The sequence below is a fragment of the Enhydra lutris genome, unplaced genomic scaffold (assembly GCF_002288905.1).
Source record: "Enhydra lutris kenyoni isolate GAN:26980312 unplaced genomic scaffold, ASM228890v2 scaffoldscaffold5, whole genome shotgun sequence".
NCBI lineage: Eukaryota > Metazoa > Chordata > Mammalia > Carnivora > Mustelidae > Enhydra > Enhydra lutris.
Genome location: NW_019154089.1, coordinates 45709423 through 45731168, shown reverse-complemented (window position 1 = coordinate 45731168; position 21746 = coordinate 45709423). Strand labels below are relative to the sequence as shown.

Here is a 21746-nt window from a genome sequence, read left to right as displayed (position 1 = left end):
CCAGCCGGGCGAGCTCCGCCCTCACGCCCCGCCTGCGCCGGGAAATCAGGTGACCGCGGGCTGGCGCAGTCACGTGGCTGGGGCGCGCCCGCCCGTTGTGGCCATGGCGGCCGCTGGTTCCAGTGTGGTGAGGCGAGTGGAAGAGCTCGGGGACCTGGCTCAGGCCCACATACAGCAGCTTAGCGAAGCCGCCGGCGAAGATGGTGAGGGAGCCGAGGAGAGGGGGGCGGGCGGGCGGGCCGGCCATAGTTCAAAGCTGGCGCTCTATGGCGGTAGAGGCTGGAGGCTTCGGCCTGTGGGCAGTATAGTTCCCAGACCAGAGCTCCCCAGGGTGTTGGGCTTCTGACCCTCACTGCAGGGTCGGTTGTCTCCAGGAACTCACGTTCCGTTATGCTAGGGCATTTGCGTCGAAACTGCATCTTTTCATAACCCATGACAACTGCTTACATCTCAAATCCGTGCTGCTCGTCTTTATCTTGCTAGCGACTGGGAAAAGGTTAAGATCTGGAAAAAAGTATAGAAGTTTAAATGAGTGTTTGAAGGTGCCTGGTAGTACACAAATCAGCAATGGTTGTTTTGGATGCAGTGAAGGTAGCTAGACGCGCCTAACAGTTCCACTTTTTCATTGCTGTGTTATACATTTCTTCTGTTTTGGATTCTGAATCCAACTGTAAATAGTATTCTACGGAAGAGCTTTACATTGGTATAGTTTAGATGATTCTTTCATATACTTCATCTCAATTCTCATAAGGGTAGCATTAGAACACTTGTTTGGAAGCGTCTAAATGGTTTTCTTCGGACAGACTGGCTTAGAGAATTACCTGGACTGTTACTTATTATTATTATTATTTATTTATACATTTATTTTTCTCGACTTTTAGTTTTAAGTCCAATTCTCTTTTATTACATTTCAGCTTCCTATAGGTTCTACATTATTTTCTTTTTGAGTTTTGAGCCATTATGCAGGTAGGTTTTTAAATTTTTGTGGACTGACTCATTGTCATCGGACTCACAGGAAAATAGTAGTGAAACATTTTGCCAGATGATTGATTGTTGGTGAATTTATTGAGTAGGGCCCACAATGAAATGGCTCAAGTTCCAGTGAAAATTATTTGCTGGATTATCTTTTCTTAGGAGTATGTTCTTAAAAACCGACAGATCACCCTGAAGCTCATTTCTTTTTTGGTACATGGTAAGCGTATCCCAGGGTTTTGGATTGTAGTGGCTATTACCAGAAAGTGTATCCAGATTACCTCTAAATAAACTATACAGTGATCTCCACCCCACCCCCGCTCCATTTAAACCAGTCTGAAGAGATGGAAGAGTGTTTTTATTCATTTATCACTGAACCCGAAAAGCCATTTTCATTTTCCCATGGAAGAGTTCTTTAATCTAGACTAGAATGAGCAGTGGAAGTAAAAGTAAAGTGCTTTATATTTTTGTTGGGAGATTTTATTTTTAAAGATTTTATTATTTTTTTTTTAAGATTTTATTTATTTGACAGACAGAGATCACAAGTAGGCAGAGAGGCAGGCAGAAAGAGAGGGAAGCAGGCTCCCTGCTAAGCAGAGAGCCTCATGCGGGGCTCGATCCCAGGACCCTAGAATCATGACCTGAGCTGAAGGCAGAGGCTTTAACCCACTGAGCTACCCAGGCACCAAAAGATTTTATTTTTAAGGAATCTCTACATACAACATGGGGCTCGGACCTATAACCACAGGATCAAGAGTTGCATGCTCTACCGACTGAGCCAGTCAGGTGCTCCTTGTTGGGACACTTTAAAGTTGTGAAAATTTACTAAAATTAAAATGATAGTGATCCATGTTATGAGCCATTAATCAGTATTAATAGCAAGATATTTTTATTTTATGAAGTTTAAATAAAACGTGGTTTCATGTTTGAACTGAACTTGGCGTTCTTTTTTTTTAAGATTTTATTTATTCAAGAGAGAGAGAAATCAAGAGACAGAGCATGAACAGAGGGGGAGAGGCAGAGGAAGAAAGAGAAGCAGACTCCCCACTGAGCAGGGAGCCCAGAGAGCTTGACCCCAGGACCCTGGGATCATGACCTGCATGGAAGGCAGATGCTTAACGGACTGAGCCACTCAGCTGCCCCTGAACTTGACATTCTTTTCCACACAACAAAAATAATATTCACTCAAAATGTGCCCTTTAATGTAACAACTATGTATTTTTATTAAGTTATAGGGATTGATAGTTCCTATTTTCTGCTTCAGATCAGATTAGATGGAATGTGGCTACATATTCCATCTAAGAATACTCTATTACTGAATCAATTTTTATTTCTCATTATACAAACATGCTGTGTTTACTATATGGAGGTATGCCATGAGATGGACTTTTTTTTTTTTTTTTTAAAGATTTTATTTATTTATTTGTCAGAGAGAGAGAGGGTGAGAGAGCGAGCACAGGCAGACAGAATGGCAGGCAGAGGCAGAGGGAGAAGCAGGCTCCCTGATGAGCAAGGAGCCCGATGTGGGACTCGATCCCAGGACGCTGGGATCATGACCTGAGCCGAAGGCAGCTGCTTAACCAACTGAGCCACCCAGGTGTCCCGAGATGGACTTTTTTTCAGGATTATGTAATAATCACTTGTCTGTCCCTTGCCAAGTGTTTCTTTGACTGAATGGTTCTGGTGAAAGTATTGCATTTTATAAAAGTTTGCTAAAATGTGAGCCATTATCCCCCCTCCACTGTACTTATGAGTTTATGTGAGCTACTCCTTCAGCAATGGTTTACTGAATTCAGTGCAAGTCTTTACATTTAAAATAATCTTGCAATTTAAAAAGAAAATACCAACTCAGTTTCTAAAGAAGCACAATAAGGAGTGCCATGTTCCATATAATTTCACTTCACAGTAGTCTTTTTTTTTTTTCAGGGTTGAATAGATGCTACTTCTGGGCTGTGGAGGGAGGGCAGTGCTAACAAAGTATCTTTAAGTTCATGTGAATAGTGGACTTTTAAAGCAATCAGAGGGGCAACTGGGTGGCTTGGTTTAGCGTCTGCCTGGGGCTCGGGTCATGATCCCAGGGTGAGTCCCACTACGGGCTCCTGTTTGGCAGGGAGTCTGCTGCTCCCTCTCCTTCTGCCCCTGTTCAGTCTCTCTCTCTCCCTCTCTCTCTCTCATGCACTCTTTCTCTCAAATAGATAAATAAAATCTTAAAAAAAAAAAAAAGTAAAAGCAATCAGAATCTGATTTAGATACAGATTAGGCCTCACCTAGGAAAACTTGAGGTCATCATATGATTACCAGCAGATACCACTAAAGCTGGTAGTGCCTTTACTTCAACAGTGACAGCTTAGCTATTTGTATTTACAAATGTATTACATTTTCTGTCCATTGGCTAGTGTTGGAAAGGGTTCATACTTCAGAAAGGAAGCGCAGAGGGGCAAACTCAAGGACTTCAGTATCTTAATGGTGGCCATGTCTAAATTTGACATGAGATGGTACAGAGGGTAGATACCTAGCACCTTGGTATGAACACTTTGTAGGTTAGGGAGGAAAAATCCATAAGAAAAAGTGAAACCATAAAAACAAAGGGAATATGACATTAAAGAAAAGGGAGAAAGTGGACAATGTAGAGGGGAGAGAGGGTGAATTGTTTTTAGAGGACATATTAGAATACTCAGTTCCTTCTTTGAAAGAATTAGGTAATTTTTTCCATTTCTAGGTTTTTAAAGGAATAAAATATGCAGATAGATTATATAATTTTAATTAATTGTAACAGCTATTTGCATATATAAATACACAGACACGGGATAAAGTTATAATTGCTCAGCTTACATTTTGTGAGGCATTTGATTTAATCATGTTTTAGAAAATTCATTTATGAAATTACAAGTTCAGTGGAAGCCCTTTGTGTAGATTTATGTATATTGCTTGTACTATTCCAATAAAAGTTAAATTTATTACTTAAACATTGTGTGAACATCATAAAAGCAGCATCATGAAAATGAAAATACAAATTGCATTTAAGAAATGACAACTGAATCTAGAAGTCCATTCTAGCTCTCCAGAATAAATTACCATGATAAATTTGTTAAGAAGGATTAGGCATTATGACATTTCATGTTTTTGGGGGTTTTTAAAGATTTTTTCCATTTATTTGACAGAGAGACAGTGAGAGAGGGAACACAAGCAAGGGGAGTGGAAGAGGGAGAAGCAGGCTTCCCGCCGAGGAGGGAGCCCAATTCGGGGCTCAGTCCCAGAACCCTGGGATCATGACCAGAGCTAAAGACAGATGCTTGAGGACTAAGCCACCCAGGCGCCCCAGTACTTCATGTTTTACAAAGATATTATTAATACCATGCTGCTTCAGTGCTATAACATAGTATCATTTCAGGTACACTTTTTTCTCTTTAACATTTTGAAACTATATGAACTAATCTTCACGTTTTTATCTTTTACAGATCACTTTCTAATTCGGGCCTCTGCAGCTCTAGAAAAATTGAAACTTCTGTGTGGAGAAGACAAAGAATGTTCAAATCCATCAAATCTTCTAGAACTTTACACACAGGTACTGAAACAGATGTGATTTCTGACATATTATGGAGAACATTGCCTATATGAGATGACTGACTCCGAAGTTTAGATGTGGCGAAACCAGTTTATTCTCTATTTAAAGTGTTTGACTTGGGGTGCACCTGGCTGACTCAGTTGGTAGACCACACAGCTTTTCATCTGGAGGTTGTAAGTTAGAGCACCATGTTGGGTGTAGAGATTACTTCTAAATAATAACTTTAAAATAAAAACAAAGTGTTTAATTTTTGTCAAAAAGACCTGTATATATAAAACATATGGACTTGAAATTTTGAGGCGATATACAAAAAAGTAAGAGTTATTATCTAATGTATTAAGGTAAAAAATCTTGGAGATCACAGAATTGCTTCTCTTTGTATATAATTAAGCCAACTCAAATACATGCAATTTCCAAGTTCGTGAAGGTTATTAGGAAAGAATGAAGATCTCTGTCAAGTCCCTGATTATTTTTTCCCCCTGAAATTTATCTTTTCTTAGGATTTTCAACATAACTCTTCTGCAAGTGTCATGTAGGTCTATAAGATTTTTCTGTGCCCCACCCCCATTTTTACTTTAAAATTCCAGTGACTTTGTGGACAAGACCTATTTTCTTGGTTTTTTCAAACACTGCTGAGGCAAGTTGACATTAAGAAACCTAATTCCATTATGTAACTAACATTCCTGTAGCACTTTATAGTTGACAGAGTGTTTCCCATGCTCTTACATGATTGCGAAGATATAATAAAGATGAAGTGGTTATAGGAACTAAATTTAGGTAAGCTTCCAAAGTACACATGTGTAGCACTTAGGTGCCTGGCACTCTGCTTTCTGTTAGGAAGCTGGATTCTGCCTTCAGATATCATGGTTCAGTGAGCCTATAAAAACTGTACTCACAAACCCCAAAGGCCCGCTGTTACTTGACAGAGCTTTGCCTGGCTTTCTTTCCCTTTGGAAGACTCCATGCTTGTTTCATGTCTTTCACGTGGGAGAGTTCTAAACATTTTATTTACTTATTATTAATATTTTTTTTAGTAGGCTCCATGCCCAACATGGGGCTTTAAACTCATGACCCTGAGATGAAGGGTCACATGCTCTACTGACTGAGCCAGCCAAGTGACCCTAAATGTTTTAATTTACTCCTAAAGATAAGATGAAAGGCCTAGAGATATAGATTTAAATTCTCTAGGCTTCCTTGGACCCTAATTTTGGTTCTGAATCAACAGGTAATTATCCATAAGATAATGATCTTGCCCTTTGTGGCTTAAGCCTTCCAAAGAAGAACACTTAGCAATTAAGTAATCCTGTGTGCTAGTTCGTGTTCTGTGTGCTTTACAGATGTTAATTCATTTTATCCTCAGCAAGGAGCTTTGAAAAGCAATTTCTTCATTTTACCAACAAAAGAAAGTAGTCTTGTCCTGGGTTAGTTAGGTGATTAGTGGTAGAACTCAGTTTCCTTAGTCTTAGTCCAATAAATTAAAAAAAGAGAAAGGGGGGCACCTGGGTGGCTCAGTGGGTTAAAGCCTCTGCCTTCAGCTCAGGTCATGATCCCAGGGTCCTGGGATTGAGTTCCGCACTGGGCTTTCTGCTCAGTGGGGAGCCTGCTTCCTCCTCTCTCTCTCTCTGCCTGCCTCTCTGCCTACTTGTGATCTGTCTGTCAAGTAAATAAATAAATAAATAAAACTTTAAAAAAAAAATTAAAAAAAAAAGAGAAAGGGTTGGTTAGTTTTAAGGTACTTGAACAGAGAGAGCACCCCTGTATTTAGGAATGCTAGGGATTTGGTGTTTAAATTGCATAATGTTGGTGATAATGCTACCTTTATTGGGTGGCAGGATACATATCACCCAAATGCTGGTTCTGCACTTGAGGAAACAAATCCTTTGAAGATTAAATATGTAAAACTAGAGCTATTGACCTTAAATTGATATAGCAAGCATTGAGAAAATGTTCAAGAAGTATTATGTGTAAATTGCAAAGAGCATAATTTTATTTTTCATAATTATATCATATGTGATTAGCTTATCCAAAGTCTCCATTCTATTTACTTATTTTTTTGAGAGAAGCAAGATCATTAATTCAGTATTTTAGTAAAATACCTATGAAGTTTCCTATAAAGCGCATCTGATTATATTTTCTATATATTTACAGATTCTTTACATATACAGATAATATTTTTTAGACATTTTTCCTACTTTTCAAATATAAATATTGTGCTGAAGATTTAACTGTCTAATAAAGCATCTGTATATGTAAGGTTAAACTGTAAGAATTACTCATGTTTTTATGAATATTCTTTTTTTTCCCTTTTATATCAGGCAATTTTGGACATGACATATTTTGAGGAGAACAAACTAGTAGATGAAGATTTTCCTGAAGATTCTTCACAGAAAGTAAAAGAGCTGATCAGTTTTCTTTCAGAACCAGAAATTTTAGTTAAAGAAAATAATATGCATCCAAAAGTAAGTTTTGCAGTCCTGTAAATTTTAGTGAAATGGTGCTGATTCTTGCTGTATTGCTCTTCAGAGTCTGTAATTTTTCTTCCGGAATGTGTGTTTGTCTCTATTTTAAATTAAGATTAAAGGAGGGATATATGAGAGTTTAACACTTCAGACCAACATCATAACTAAAGTATCACATATATGTTTCAGAATGTTTGCATGATGGAATTGTGTTGGAATTGATGGTGCCTGATCATTTTCTAAACACAGATATTTGCTGTTTCTGTTCCCTTTACTTTTGCAGGTACTGTTTTCCCTAAAGTCCCTAGTGATCTAATTACCACATCTCTTATGTCCTTTTTACAGTTCTCATCCCCCTGGACATTTGCTCCTTTCCTTCCCATTGATTACCCCATCCGTTTGAGGTCCTGCAGGCTCCTCTTCATGTCTCAGGGCCTTGCTCTTATTCTTTCCCAGGCATCTCCCCTCTCTCCCATCCTGGAAGGATAGGCCCTTGCCAAGGGTATCTTCCTCATCTCTGACCCTCTCTGTTCTGTCTTTGCTTCATAACTTGTTCACATGCTTTTCGGTGTCCTGTTTAGATGATTCCAAGATTTTTATCTCTAGACCCAGCTACTCTTTTAAGCAAATAATTCTTTAACTGCCTGCTGCCTCTCTTTACCTAGGATATTTTTTTTTCTCTATGTGTTTATCAGGGGATGCTAACTGTGGAAACACATAATCCCAAATTTTAAATGATACATCATAGTAAAAGTTTGGTTGATTTATTTTTTTTTTTAATAGGGATAAAGAATGAAATCACAACGGCCTCATTTTAGAAATCTTAACTCAGGAAATAGCCTTATTTATTTATTTAATATTTTATTTATTTGAGAGAGAGAAAGAGTGTGTGCACATGTGAGGGAGCAAGAGTGGAGAGAGGAGGGGCGGAGGAAGAGGGACAAGCAGGCTAGGATCATGACCTGAGCTGGAGGCAGATGCTTAATGCACTGAGCCACCCAGGCGTCACTAAAAGTTCGATTTATTAAAACTGTTTTTTTATATATCTTCATTATTTTATTCTAGCAGTTGTACAGATAAGTGTGATCTTGTTTCAGGTAACATATTTCTGAAAAGTTACCCTTTTTTAAAGTTATTTTTTTTTTGAGGTATTGTTGACATACAATGTCACATTAGTTTCAAGTGTACAAGATAGTGATTCAACAGCTCTGTATGTTATGCTATGCTCATAAGTGTAGCTACATCTTACAAGGCTATTTCAGTACCATTGTACCTTTTTCCCCTGTGACTTAACTCATTCTATAACTGGAAGCCTGTACTCACCTTCACCCATTTTGCCCATCCCTCTGGCAACCATCATTTTGTTCTCTATTTATGAGTCTGATTTTGCTTTTTGTTTGTTTTTTCATTTGTTTTGGTTTTTTTTAGATTTCACATGTTAGTGAAATCATGTGGTATTTGTCTTTCTCTGTCTGACTCACTTCACTTAGCATGATACTGAGTCTGCCCATGTTGTCAAAAATGGCAAGATCTCATTCTTTTTTATGGTTAAATAATAATCCTTTGTATGTATACACCACATCTTTACCCATTTATCTATAGATGGACATTTGGGTTGCTTCCATATCTTGGCTATTGTAAATCATGCTGCAATAAACATAGGAGTGTGTGTTTTTTTTCAAGTTAGTCTTTGTTTTGGGTAAATACACACTAATGGAATTACATACTAGTGGATCCGTCAGTGGATCAGATGGTAGTTCTGTTTTTAATTTTTTGAGGAACCTCCATATGTTTTCTACAGTGGCTGCACTGATTTATATTCCCACCTACAGTGTATGATGGTTCCTTTTTCTCCACATCCTTACCAACACTTGTTATTTCTTTCTTTTTTTTTTTTTTTTAAAGATTTTATTTATTTATTTGACAGAAATCACAAGTAGGCAGAGAGAGAGGAGGAGGCAGGCTCCCTCTCGAGCAGAGAGCCCGGTGCAGGGCTGGATCCCAGGACCCTGGGATCATGACCTGAGCCGAAGGCAGAGGCTTTAACCCACTGAGCCACCCAGGCGCCCCCACTTGTTATTTCTTGTCTTTTTGATTCTAGCCATTCTGATAGGTACAAGGTGATATCTCGTTGTTTTGATTTGCATATCCCTGATGGTTAGTGATGTTGAGCATCTTCATGTGCCCTTTGGCCATCTCTGTATGTCTTCTCTTGAAAAATATCTGTTCAGGTCCTCTGTTCACTCTTTGGTCAGATGATTTGGGTTTTTTTGGTGTTAAGTTGTATATGTTCTTTTTTTTTTTTTTAAGATTGTATTTATTTATTTGACAGACACAGATCACAAGTAGGCAGAGAAGCAGGCAGAGAGAGAGGAGGAAGCAGGCTCCCTGCTGAACAGAGAGCCCGATGCGGGGCTAGATCCCAGGACCCTGGGATCATGACCTGGCCTAAGGCAGAGGCTTTAACCCACTCAGCCAGCCAGGCCCCCCAGTTGTATACATTCTTTAATGTTTTAGATATTAACACCTTACTGGATATATCATTTGTACATAATCTTCTCCCATTCAGTAGGTTACATTTTAATTTTGCTGATGGTTTCCTTTGCTATGCAGAAGCTTTTTATTTTGGTGTTTCTTTCTTTCTTTCTTTCTTTCTTTATTATTTCTTTTGTTTATTTTTGCTTTTGTTTCCCTTGCCCCTGGAGACATACCTAGAAAAGTTTGCTAAGGCCAATATCACAGAAATTACTGCCTGTGTTTTCTTCTAGGAGTTTTATGGTTTCAGGTCTTACATTGAGATTTGTGATCCATTTTGAGTTTATTTTTGCTTATGGTGTAAGAAAGTAGCCCATTTTCATTCTTTTGCATGTAGCTATCCAGTTTCCCCACACCACTTATTGAATGAAAAGTTATCTTTTTAATTAGATTATGAAAAACTTTTATTTTAGATATATTAGAATTAGCTACTAACATACTGAAACATTTATTTTGTAAAAAAAATTTAAGTAGGAATAGTCATTTTAATTTTCATGTAGCAATAGATTTCTATACTTCTGATTCAAAGTAAGGCATTCATGTGTAAGTAGCTAAGTAAAGGGCAAATTTTGTGAAATGAAAGTTTTCTGAATTGCTCAATATTTTGAAATTAATTTTGATTTTTACAGATGCAAGGTTTCTTTTTTTAGCTATGTCTTTGTTGTTTCAGCCCTGCGATTTGCTTGGGGATGAACTCCTGGAATGTCTCTCTTGGAGACGGGGAGCCCTACTTTATATGTATTGTCATTCTCTGACCAAAAGGAGGGAGTGGCTCACAAGAAAATCCAATTTGCTTAAAAAGGTAAAAGTGCGTTTCTTATACATTTTTGATCATTAACATTTATAGGTTTCAAAAAGCTGTCCTTGATGTATTAAGAAAAGTGGTGGAGTCAGTAGTCTGGGTTTATATTCCAGCTCTTTCACTTACTAGCTATGTATTCTTAAACAAATTGGAGTTATTGTGAAGATGAAATAAGATAATGTGAAAGCCTTGCAAACTGGGAAATTCTATGTGCTTTTTTTAAGTTTTGAAATTTTATTTTTTAAAATACAAGCTAGACAGTCTGTATTAATTTCTAAGCATATTTTTGGCCTGAAGGAAACAAACTTGGTTGTGAACCTCTCTGTCAGCAGATCACTCATAAAGAACCACCGTGACCCTGCTGCTAGAATACTGTAGCCCTCTGATTCATCTTGGCTTTTCTGACTGAATCAGTAAATCTTAGTGTTAAGTATCACTAGGAAGTCTAACTTGAGTTAATTGTACACATGGTTTATGTGGGCCTGAAGTGAGAGGTCACACTTGATATAAGAGTTTGATCATAATTTTTCTAAATTATAAGTGCATACATATTTTAATAAATTGTTATTGAACTCATCTTTATTATCTTTATCCTTTTCTTCCTCTGATAACATTTTGGCAAGAATATTACTGAATCATGTGTTCTTGCTTAATTTTTTTTTTCTCCATGGTTTTTTGCTAATTGGAGCATTTGGAAGGTTACATTTATAAAAGTGTTTGGGGTGGTGGGTCCTTCTACCATTGTAATATAATAACCATATAGGTCTACATCTTAGCCAGATTTCTCTTGAGTAAAGAATGGGTGGAAATTAGTATTTGAAGTTTCTACAGTTCTGCATGTAATACTTGTAATTCTTTGACTTTGACTTTCATTTAGTACCTTATTGATGGAATCAGTTACTTGCTACAGATGTTAAATTATCGGTGTCCTGTCCAGTTAAATGAAGGAGTTTCTTTCCAAGACTTAGACACAGCTAAATTACTGAGTGAAGGTAATGTGCTCTCTTTTTGAAGTTTTAAAAAATTGTAAGAAATTTATTAGACTTAACTCTGATTTAAATGAATTTCAGGTTACATTATATACCAAAAAATAATAAAAGGGCCTTTAAAAAATTTAAATATCTTCTCCTATAATACAGAAAACTACTGCTAATCCCTTTCTAGCAATTCTGGGAGAATTATATATCATGTTGCCCTGTCACATAAAAATGGTCTGGAGCTGGTTATGGCATCATCAGGTTCCTACCTTTTTCCTCCATCATCTTCAGAACTACAGCTTATGGCCTCAGAGGGAGGCACTTTATATAGACCACCATGTAAACGCTTCCCAGAGTTGTGCAGCAAGACTTCCTGTTGAGGATACTGCATTCTCAGTGTCTCAGGATGCTCTTGGGGCTCCTTTCTTTTTCTTTTTCTTTCTTTATTTTTAAAGATTTTATTTATTTGAGATAAAGAGTGAGAACAACAGTCAGGAGACAGAAAGGGAGAAGCAGGCTCCCCGGTGAGCAAGGAGCCGGACACAGGACTCAATCCCAGGACCCTGGGATCATGACCAGAGCTGAAGGCAGACGCTTAACTGACTGAGCCACTCAGGTGCCACGCTAGAGCTCCTTTCACCTCACCTATGTTTCAGTCTATAGAATGGCAAAAGGATGTTTCTTTCAGCGAAGACTAAAAGAACAACCTTTTTAGAAGTTTCTGACACTTAAATGTCCACCTGCATATCACTGGCAAGAATTTAATCGCATGACTTCATACACGTACAAGGGAACCTGGGATGTACTGGATAGCCCTTTACCTGATATACTGCCATCCCAAATAAAATTATCTCTTAACTAAGAAAGAAGGGAGGAATGAGTATAGGGTGGCAACTGTTAGTTCCTGTCATAAATATCTATGCATTTAAAAATGTTAGGGTTTATATTCCAGCTCTTTTACTTGCTATGTATTCTTAAACAAATTCGAAGTATTGTGAAGATTAAATAAGATAACGTGAAAGCCTTGCAAACCCAAGTGATGCTCTCATTCATCACTTGGGTTTTAGACTGAGGTGCGAGAGGGAAGAACCACTTATTTTTACCATCTTTTTATAAATGGAGGAACTGAGGTCCTAATAAGCCAGATGATCTGCTAAAGGTCACATACCTGGTGAATAACACTCCACTATATGCGTAAATTGTCTTATTCTATCTGGAATCATGATGGGGAAATATCAAATATGGGGAAGAAGAAGAAAACTTAGGGAAAATTCTATAGTTTAATTTTATAAGTATATTTTTAAGTATTTTTCTTTGTTAGCTTCTATAGGCTTTTCCATTGAAAACATTGTTTAGAAAAAACATGATTTAAGTATCATTAACATACAACTGGCTACTGAAAGTTATTACCTTCGGTTAATTCAGGCAAGTAGTTTGTCCTAAAAATCGTGAATACCAAGTGCCATTCCAGTGGGCATGCTATTTTGACAAACATGGGGTATTTTGACATATTTGTAGGAAGTATTTCTTTCAGATAACTAGTACAATGATTAGCTGCATTGGCAATGGCCTTTCTAAAATCTTACCCACCCACATGGATTGATAGAAGAGAAACAGCAGGATTGGCACCAAAGCCTACTTAAAATGAAAGAAAGTAAGAAGATCACCAATTTCCCTTATTCTCCCATTTCTAGTCATAGGGTAGGATACTTTTATGGCCTGGAATTTTCTCTAGGATATTTTTGGTACTGGTGTCTTCTCTCTCTCTCTCTTTTTTTTTTTTTTTTTTTAAGATTTTTATTTATTTATTGAGAGAGAGGCAGTGAGAGAGAGAATGAGCGAGGAGAAGGTCAGAGGGAGAAGGTCAGAGGGAGAGCTGGGAGCTCGATGCGGGACTCGATCCCGGGACTCCGGGATCATGACCTGAGCCGAAGGCAGTCCAACCAACTGAGCCACCCAGGCGTCCCACTGGTGTCTTCTCTTAACTCATAATTTGATTGCACTAGCCCCTAGCTTCCACTGCTTCTTCAACAGAAGAATCAAGAGTCTTTCCAGGAAGAAGGAAAACATATCTGTTCCCTAGCACTTTTGCCATAGGGCTAGGTCCTCTTCTGGTGTTAGCTTCTTGCTGTCATCTAAAGCAGTTTGCTTTTCCCTACTTCTTTTTCAAGATGTAGGTTAGAAGCTAGCAAGCCTGTCTTTCACAGGCTGAATTACTCCTGAAAGCCCAGTAGAGAGGGGGAAGCATAATTCTGAATAATCCTTAATATTAATTTAAAAAGTTTATATGAATTACCAAAATATTTTTGTGGCCAGATCTTAATGATAATTTACCCAACTTTAGGTAAAACTCAAAGCACCGAATACTTAGTATGATTGTTATTTCTTTTTCCGAGATGAGATAATTATTTTGTCCTCTGAACATTACTTATATGCCATTAAATTTTCAGCTTTTAAAAATTACCAAATAAAGTCTTCAGTAATCCTCTTTATGTCATTTCTGAGCCTTATTCTTCTGTGGCCCCTTTTAGAAATAGCCTTGTCAGAATAACCCTGGAGTCAAGGGATTAAATCAAAGTACTCCTGAGCTTTGCACACCCTTGGTTTATGACCTTTTTCATACCATCGAGGACCTCCCTGGTGCCTTCTCAGCAGCATTTTTGCGTAGCTTACCCCAGAACTTGGGATTTTAGATCCCCGAAAGAAGCAGCTCTGAACTAGCATTACTAATTGCCTGGGTAGCTTGTTAAAAATTAACAGATTTCTGTGTACCCCCTGCAGGGTCAGTTCAATATATGGAGTGTGAAAATTTGTTTTTAAGAAGCTCCCATAATCGGCCTGGGTGGCTCAGTGGGTTAAAGCCTCTGCCTTCAGCTCAGGTCATGATCCCAGTGTCCCAGGCTCTCTGCTCAGCAGGGAGCCTGCTTCCACCTCACTCTCTCTTCCTGCCTCTCTGCCTATTTGTGATCTCTGCCTGTCAAATAAATAAATAAATAAATAAATAAATAACATCTTTTTTAAAAAAGGAAGCTCCCATAATATGATGTGCCAGATTTTATACATTACTCTTCCTAGTGGATATCAATCTGGCCACCTTTTTTTTTTTCCCTTCCTATAGAAGTCTTTCTGCCCCCATTCTCACTTCATGGGTTATTCTCCTCTTCCCTACCTGCATCCCCCATTATCACATGTGTGTTACCAAGTGCACTGGCTTGCATAGTGCAAAGTGGAATGTTTTATTGAAAACCATGCAGAGCATTAAGAGAAAAAATATTGAGTGGGTTAGGCCTTGCCTTTGGCTCAGGTCATGATCTCAGGGTCCTGGGATCGAGTTCTGCATCGGGCTCTCTGCTCAGCGGGGAGCCTGCTTCCTCCTCTCTCTCTGCCTGCCTCTCTGCCTACTTCTGATCTCTCTCTGTCAAATAAACAAATAAAATCTTAAAAAAATATATCAAGGAAAGTTCATAGGAACAAAAACTCTACAGCTGGAGAGTAGTGGAATCCTTGGGGAAGTTGAAAGGGAGAAAGTACCTGATTTACATTGTTCATCTCTTCTGTTGATACTTATCAGCAGTAGCTTAGCATAGTCTCTGGATCAGCATCACCATAAGTGCTACGACTTTGTGAAAAATGCACATTCTCAGGCTCAACCCTATACTCGAATCTGAAGCTCTAGAGGTGGGGGTACAGCAATCAACATGTTAGCGTGTCCAGGTAATCCTAATGTAGGCTCAAGTTTGAGAACCACTCTTTAGCATATAGCCATTCATTCTCTCTAGTAACATTTTTTTCACGGTGTACCTGTGTCCCCTGTTCAGCAGCCACTCCTTGTTAATAAAAAGAACGAGGCTTAGACTTGGGCGCAAATTGGATCCCATATGTCCCCTAGGCAAACACTCCTCTCACCCTTCCCAAGCGGCTTCACTTTGTGAGACATACTTCTGTTCCTCCTCCCAAAGCTCTAGCCTGCTTAAAAGTTCATCCTTCCCTCCATTTTTGTTTCTATCTTTTTATTCCCCTCTACCATTCTTTTTAGGAATAACTAGACAAGGTATAGGATCACAAAAATAAAAATGACATGCATTCAACAAAATGCCATAACTGATACAAAATATAATTCTGAATAACATCTAATGCTTCCTCTCTGAGGTTTATGATCTCTTAACTAAAGGAATAGTGAAAAGAAATGGTTATATTTATTAATATCTATATATCATTTACAATAACAAATGTTTATACTTAAACATAGTATATAACACTTTTACAATATGTATATAATGTTTTATTCATAGAAAGCATAATTAATGTAGAGTAGCCTATCATTTTCATGAACATAGGCTTCAGATTCTGCTCTTAAGTGACTATTTCTTTTATTGATGGTTTAACGAGTCATCTCTCCTGCTAAACCTGTTTTTCTCTTGGTGGTACTAGAACCTCAATTTGAGGTGAAGTGAAGGGGATAACTGTAGGGACAAATTCTGAGACTAAAAAGCTTGCAGTAGATTCAAGACAATAGAGACTATGATAGATTTGAATGTTGGATATTTCTTCTATTTGTTTATATCTGGTACCATCATAGTAATTTCTGATGAGCCATATTAGGTGAGCAGCTGAGATTATGATACTCATTGATGTGAGGTAAAACTTTTCTAATCATACATTAGAGTAAATCATTTATTTGTATTCTAGCAGCTTCGAGAAGTTAATGTATCTTAATAGCATTTTATGGTTTCTAAAACTCTTTTATATATTTTTATTTATGTATTCCTTAAGACAACTCCATAAAATAAGGGTTTTTTCAGATTTGCAAACCTAGGCTCAAAGTTTTCCAAAATCATAGTCAATAATTTATACCCAAATCTTTTGATTCTAGGTCTATATGTCTACCAAATGAATATACTTAGTGTGCCATAAATATTTAATTATATAATTACTTTATTTCATAATAAGAATGCTTTTAATTCTTGATGGCAACCCTACATTGTATTCCTTTTTTTCTGGGAATATAAAGTATCTTGGATATAATTTAACATCTTTCATAATTTAGAATTATATGGCCTCCTAGGGTTATATTTATGTATGATAATTTCTGTAGACTCTTATAGAAATACAGGAGGGGGCGCCTGGGTGGCTCAGTGGGTTAAAGCTTCTGCCTTCGGCTCAGGTCATGATCCCAGGGTCCTGGGATTGAGCCCCACATCGGGCTCTCTGCTCAGCAGGGAGCCTGCTTCCTCCTCTCTCTCTGCCTGCCTCTCTGCCTACTTGTAATCTCTGCCTGTCAAATAAAATAAATAAAATCTTAAAAAAAAAAAAAAGAAATACAGGAGGTGTAGAATACTTGACTGGAACTGTATTGCTGATCCTAGAATTTATCCCAAAATAGAAGTTGTGTTCATGGATGAGATTCAGGGAGTCTCCAAATACTCTGAAATTTTATGGAGAATTTGGGGTATATATTCCGGGAGAGGTTCCATTGATTATATTAGCTTCTCAGAGAGGGCCTAAAGAGAATCCCCTAAAGGTTAAGAACAAGTGGTCTAAATAATTATTTTTAAAAAATTCTCTGACAGTACCCTGGGAGGGTGCGGGTGATGGACCTCTTTTATAAGTAAATAGAGAGAGATGCCAATTACATAAGGAATGTATTAGTGATAATTCGGCTTTTCTCGGGTAATTGTTAAATGAAGAGGAAAAATGCTGAATGACATAAAAGGAATTGATTAGAGTTTAAGTAGCCAGGTTATCTTTTTAAACATTTAAATTCTAATTTCTCAACCTAAATGATTTTCCCAGGAATATTTAGTGACATTCATTTGCTGGCTATGATGTACAGTGGAGAAATGTGTTACTGGGGATTGAAGCATTGTGCAGATCAACAGCCAGAAAATCATGAAGTGGATTCTGGTGTTTCTGGAGCAAGCTACACAACACAAAAAGAACCTCTGGATTTCCGAGAAGTAGGAGAAAAAATTTTGAAAAAGTATGTATTTGTGTGTGAAGGACCCCTGAAAGAGCAAGAATGGAATACAACAAATGCAAAACAAATTTTAAACTTTTTTCAGCATCACACTAACCAGTAAGTTATCTATTCCTTTTCAAAGAGGAAAACAAAACAACCCATGAAATGGAAAAGTTCCAGAAAAGAAGACATCTTGACACTGTTTAAGAATGTTACACTACATAAATATACCCAGCGTGGTTACCTATTTTTAATGCCATCACCATTTTTCATTATATATTTTTAAATCTATGAAAGAATGATTCTTTAATGTTTAAGATGGCATGTATGTTATTCTAACTCAGCCTGAACTGCAGATGTTCTATAACTAATAAGTAGGAATAGAGTTTAGCTTTATAAGTTTTTTTTAATTATTAGCTTTTTTGTGACATAAATTGACCATTTTAAATATCTTCAGATTATTTTAAAATCTGTCTTGAAGTTTGCTGTGCTTCAGAGATTAAAATCAACTCACCTCATCACTTTAGATATATTCTAAAGATGTAAAAATTGGCAAAATAAAAAATTATGACTAGTATTCAGACTCCATTTCCAGAATAGATAAATAATGAAAGGTGCCACAAAAGAAATGTGTCATTTTTTGTTTTACCATTACTCATGGCATTTACAATTTTTATGCTATTGGGCATTATGTAAAAATTTTCAAGTTATTTTCCAATTTTATTTAAAAGAAAATGGATGGTTTATCAAATGAGTAATGAAGATGAAATCAGGTTAGTCCATCATCAACTCATATGTGTTTAGAGTGCCCCTTTTCATGTGTATTGAAATTTTAATATTTTTGTCTTTAATAGTAAAGATGAGTGATAAAGGCCAGAGAACCTAACTTGCTGTCTTGCTTATTGTCTACCTCAACTCCTATTGTCATCTTGGGATGATCTAATAATTTGCTGATATCCTTGACTTCTGTATCAGTGACTTCATCACATTCCAGGAACTTAACTCCCATGGCTACACCTTGAATGAATATCACCATCCTGAGTTTTTCTTTCTGAAATCTTAAATTTCAGTAATTGATAATAATTCACATCTTTCCAGCTTTTCACTTTCTCATTTTTACTGATTTTTCTTTCTCCTTTATTTCTATTCTATCTCTTTAGCTTTTTCACAGCCCCTTCTCTTGACTGTTCCTCTTTCTCCTAAACCATCAGCCCCTTTGAGATTTTCTTCCTTCCTAACCAGCCTCAGCCTAATATGGGATACTAGGGATACAGATGAAGTGCTCTTCACAGTCCCTTCAAGTCCACTGTCCCCTTGTCCTTCAGTCTGACCATTCTGCAAGTGTCAGTGTTGAATTAATCCTGTCACCCACCTTTTCTGGAATGCTGCATCCCATGTGAAGTACATGCAGCCGTTGAAAGTATAATCCCTATAAGTATCTCAGCTTCAACTTTAGGAGAGCCCTCAGTACAAGCCTTCTGTTTGTTTCTGGTGTGGCTCCTCTCCTTTTACCATGGTGACTAATCTAAACCTCTCACTTTCCTCATGAGGTCCTCTGTCCCGTCCTCTCTTGGATATGGCTCTTGGTCCTATCTTACAGAAATTTAAGACTATGAGGACTTAAACTTCTATTTCTTGGCTTTGCCCTACTCATTTTCCCCATTTTTAGAAGGAAAGAGATTGCCTGCACGCTGTTGAAAGCCAGTCTCTGCCTTTCCTCATTTCCCCTGGGGCTTTTCTTTTTTTCTGCCTACCTTTTAGGTATTATTCTTCCCTGGAGGTCTGTCCTTTTTCTCTTTATCCCTCTTCTCCCCCTTTTCCTTTCTCTCTCTCTCTCTCTTTTTTTTAAACTTACTCTTAGGTGATGTCATTCATAGCCATGGCTGCTTCTGACACCTAAAATGTTAAGCTTATATCTAGACTTGCAACTTGAATCCCAGCTTCTGCTCTCTGAGCCTTCTTTCTAACTGCCTATTAAATGTCTTCACTTAGATAATTTTAAATTCAATATGTCCAAATAACTAACCCTCATCTTTATCTAAAATCTTTTTTGGTTCATGTTTTTGGTGGTTTTGATCTTTCACAGTGCAGGGCAATAAGGAATGCCATAATCTAGTTTCTGTCCACATTCCCTGTTTTATCTCTGCAATGTATCCTGTGTAATCACGTCCTAGTCCAGTTCTAGTCCAGTCCTCAAACATTAATAACCCAGGCTCATTTTGATAAATAGGAACATTCTGATAGAGCATCTTGATATAAGGAAAATGTCTCCCTATCTCTGCCCCATCTTTTCACTTAATCTTACGCAACTAAGATTTTTATTTAACATTGCTTTTCAACAAGTTTTACTATAAAAATGCCTTTGTGCTTTCTAAGTATAAAGATTTACATCATTTTTAGTGTGATTTTAAGAACCACAGACCACCCTCCCCGACTCTTTTTGGAGCATCATGATCAGTTGTTAATTAAACAGGTAACACTGCTTTATAGTTCTTTATGAGTTGGTGAACTCTGTATTTTAAAAAAAAATTATCTACACATTGTACTTAATGAATGGTAGGCCCTTAGTATTTTTTTTTTAATTAATAAGAGACATGGTTCTTAAGTGCCAAACACTGCACAAAAGGGTTGCTGCTATTGGATTCCAAACTGCCATGCCCTCTATACCAGTGGTTGACAAGGCAAATAAGGAATTACTCCTCAGGGGAGTAAAGTATTGTATAGATTTGGAACTTGAGAAAACCATAACTTTCTCTTCAGAAATGGAAATTTCCATTTTGCCTTCATGACCCTTGTGAACCACTTGGGTTCCTCACTGATTGGTATAGTTCTGAGGGTGCTACTGGGTGCTTTTTGTACTTTTACATCCCCCAACAATTGGAGAATAATTTGTAGACCATAGCAGTTATAATGCTCTTAACTGTGGTGTATTACAAAACAAGGAACAACAGATTTTTTTATATGTTAAAGCCTAAGTAATTCTATTTCATTTAGAATGACGTATCTTCAAGATAACAGATACTCTGCATAAGGAAAGCAGTATAATTTCCTCATCACTAATTATTATGTGCCTACTACATGCCAGGTTTCATCTTAGGCATTGATGATACAGCTTTGCAAAACACCAATTTTTTGGAGTTTATATTCTAATGGAGGAAGTTAACACATTTAACAAAATAATTTTATAGTGTATTAAGTGGTTAACACTATAAATAAAGCAGGGTAAAGGGCTTGTTACAATGTGGAAAGTAGTACTATTGTGTTTCTTACACTGTTTATTACACTGGGGGTTTCTCTACATTTTGAGTTCTCTGATGGTTACAAAACTTAAACTCTGTTAAAGGATTTTTTCATAATCCTTAAATTTGTGTGGTTCTTTCCCAATGCAAATTATGATGGTGATGATGATGATGATGATGATGATGGTGATGATGTTAAGTAGGCTTTAAAACTTAAAGGCCTGTCTGCTTTGTGGCATTTATACGGTTTCTGGCTACTGTGAATTGTGTGATGTTGATTAAGGTGTAAATCACGACAAGACTTTCCCTCATACCTTTGCATACAGTAGAGTGAGGTGAGTTATGGCTAAAACCCTGCAATAAAATTACATTCCAACTTTTACACTCACACTGTGGATTCTGTGATGTTCATTAATGTGGGAAATGTGTCTAAAGGTAATTCTCAGATTTATTTTAATGGCATTTTTAAAAACCCACAACTGGATGACATGCTAGTTTTGGATTACGTGTCACTTTTCTCTTGCCATCTTTCAGGATTCTGTTCCTGGCTCTAATAATGATACCCTATCTGCAACAGAATCCAGGATTCTGTAGTTCTCTAGTGTCACTTCCTTGTATTATTTTTGACACAGTATGAGATAGTATGTTATTGGAAGTATTATATTAAAATACATTTAATGTATCTGCAATTAAAGTATTTGTTATGTATTCATGCTGGTGTTCTTTGCTGTTTTTTGTTTTCCTACTTCTAGTAGAGATTTCCAAATTTTTTGGAGCATATAAAAATTTTTTTAATAAAACCATATTCCCATATTTGTATCTTGTTCATTTTCTTTTATATCTGAGTGTTGTGTCAGAATGAAAACTTTGTGTCAGTTTACATTGACATCTGAATATTATTTCTTATGGTTCTAATAATTTTCAGACAAGGTAGTATAGTGGTTAGGTATATGGCCTCTGGAACCAGAGATTTGAGGTTGATTACTAGCCCTGTCATTTCCTAGTTACGTGACTCCACATAAGTTATTTATCTTTTCTGTTCTTAATAATCCTATTATTTAACGAAGGAATAATAATAGTACCTACCTCACAGGTTATTGAAGATTAAATGAGTTAATGTTCAAACTGCTTAATTCAATTGGATTAATTCTTAGGATGCTTAGCACATCTAAGAGCTCAAAATAGTTATTATTTAACTTAAGTCTAGTTCTATATATCAGTTAATCATGCTGAAAAAT

The 21746-nt window shown here is 37.1% G+C and overlaps 1 protein-coding gene across 1 annotated transcript; it reads left to right on the top strand.

Annotated features, from left to right (window-relative positions):
- Nucleotides 1–91: 91 nt before the first annotated feature.
- LOC111140938 (chromosome unknown C5orf51 homolog) lies at nt 92–21315 on the top strand. Its single transcript, XM_022493207.1, has 6 exons — nt 92–203; nt 4431–4537; nt 6853–6996; nt 10202–10333; nt 11211–11325; nt 17104–21315. Exons 1-6 carry the CDS (start codon nt 104–106, stop codon nt 17388–17390), a joined length of 885 nt encoding a protein of 294 aa, XP_022348915.1. The 5' UTR covers nt 92–103; the 3' UTR covers nt 17391–21315.
- The last annotated feature ends 431 nt before the right edge of the window (nt 21316–21746 follow it).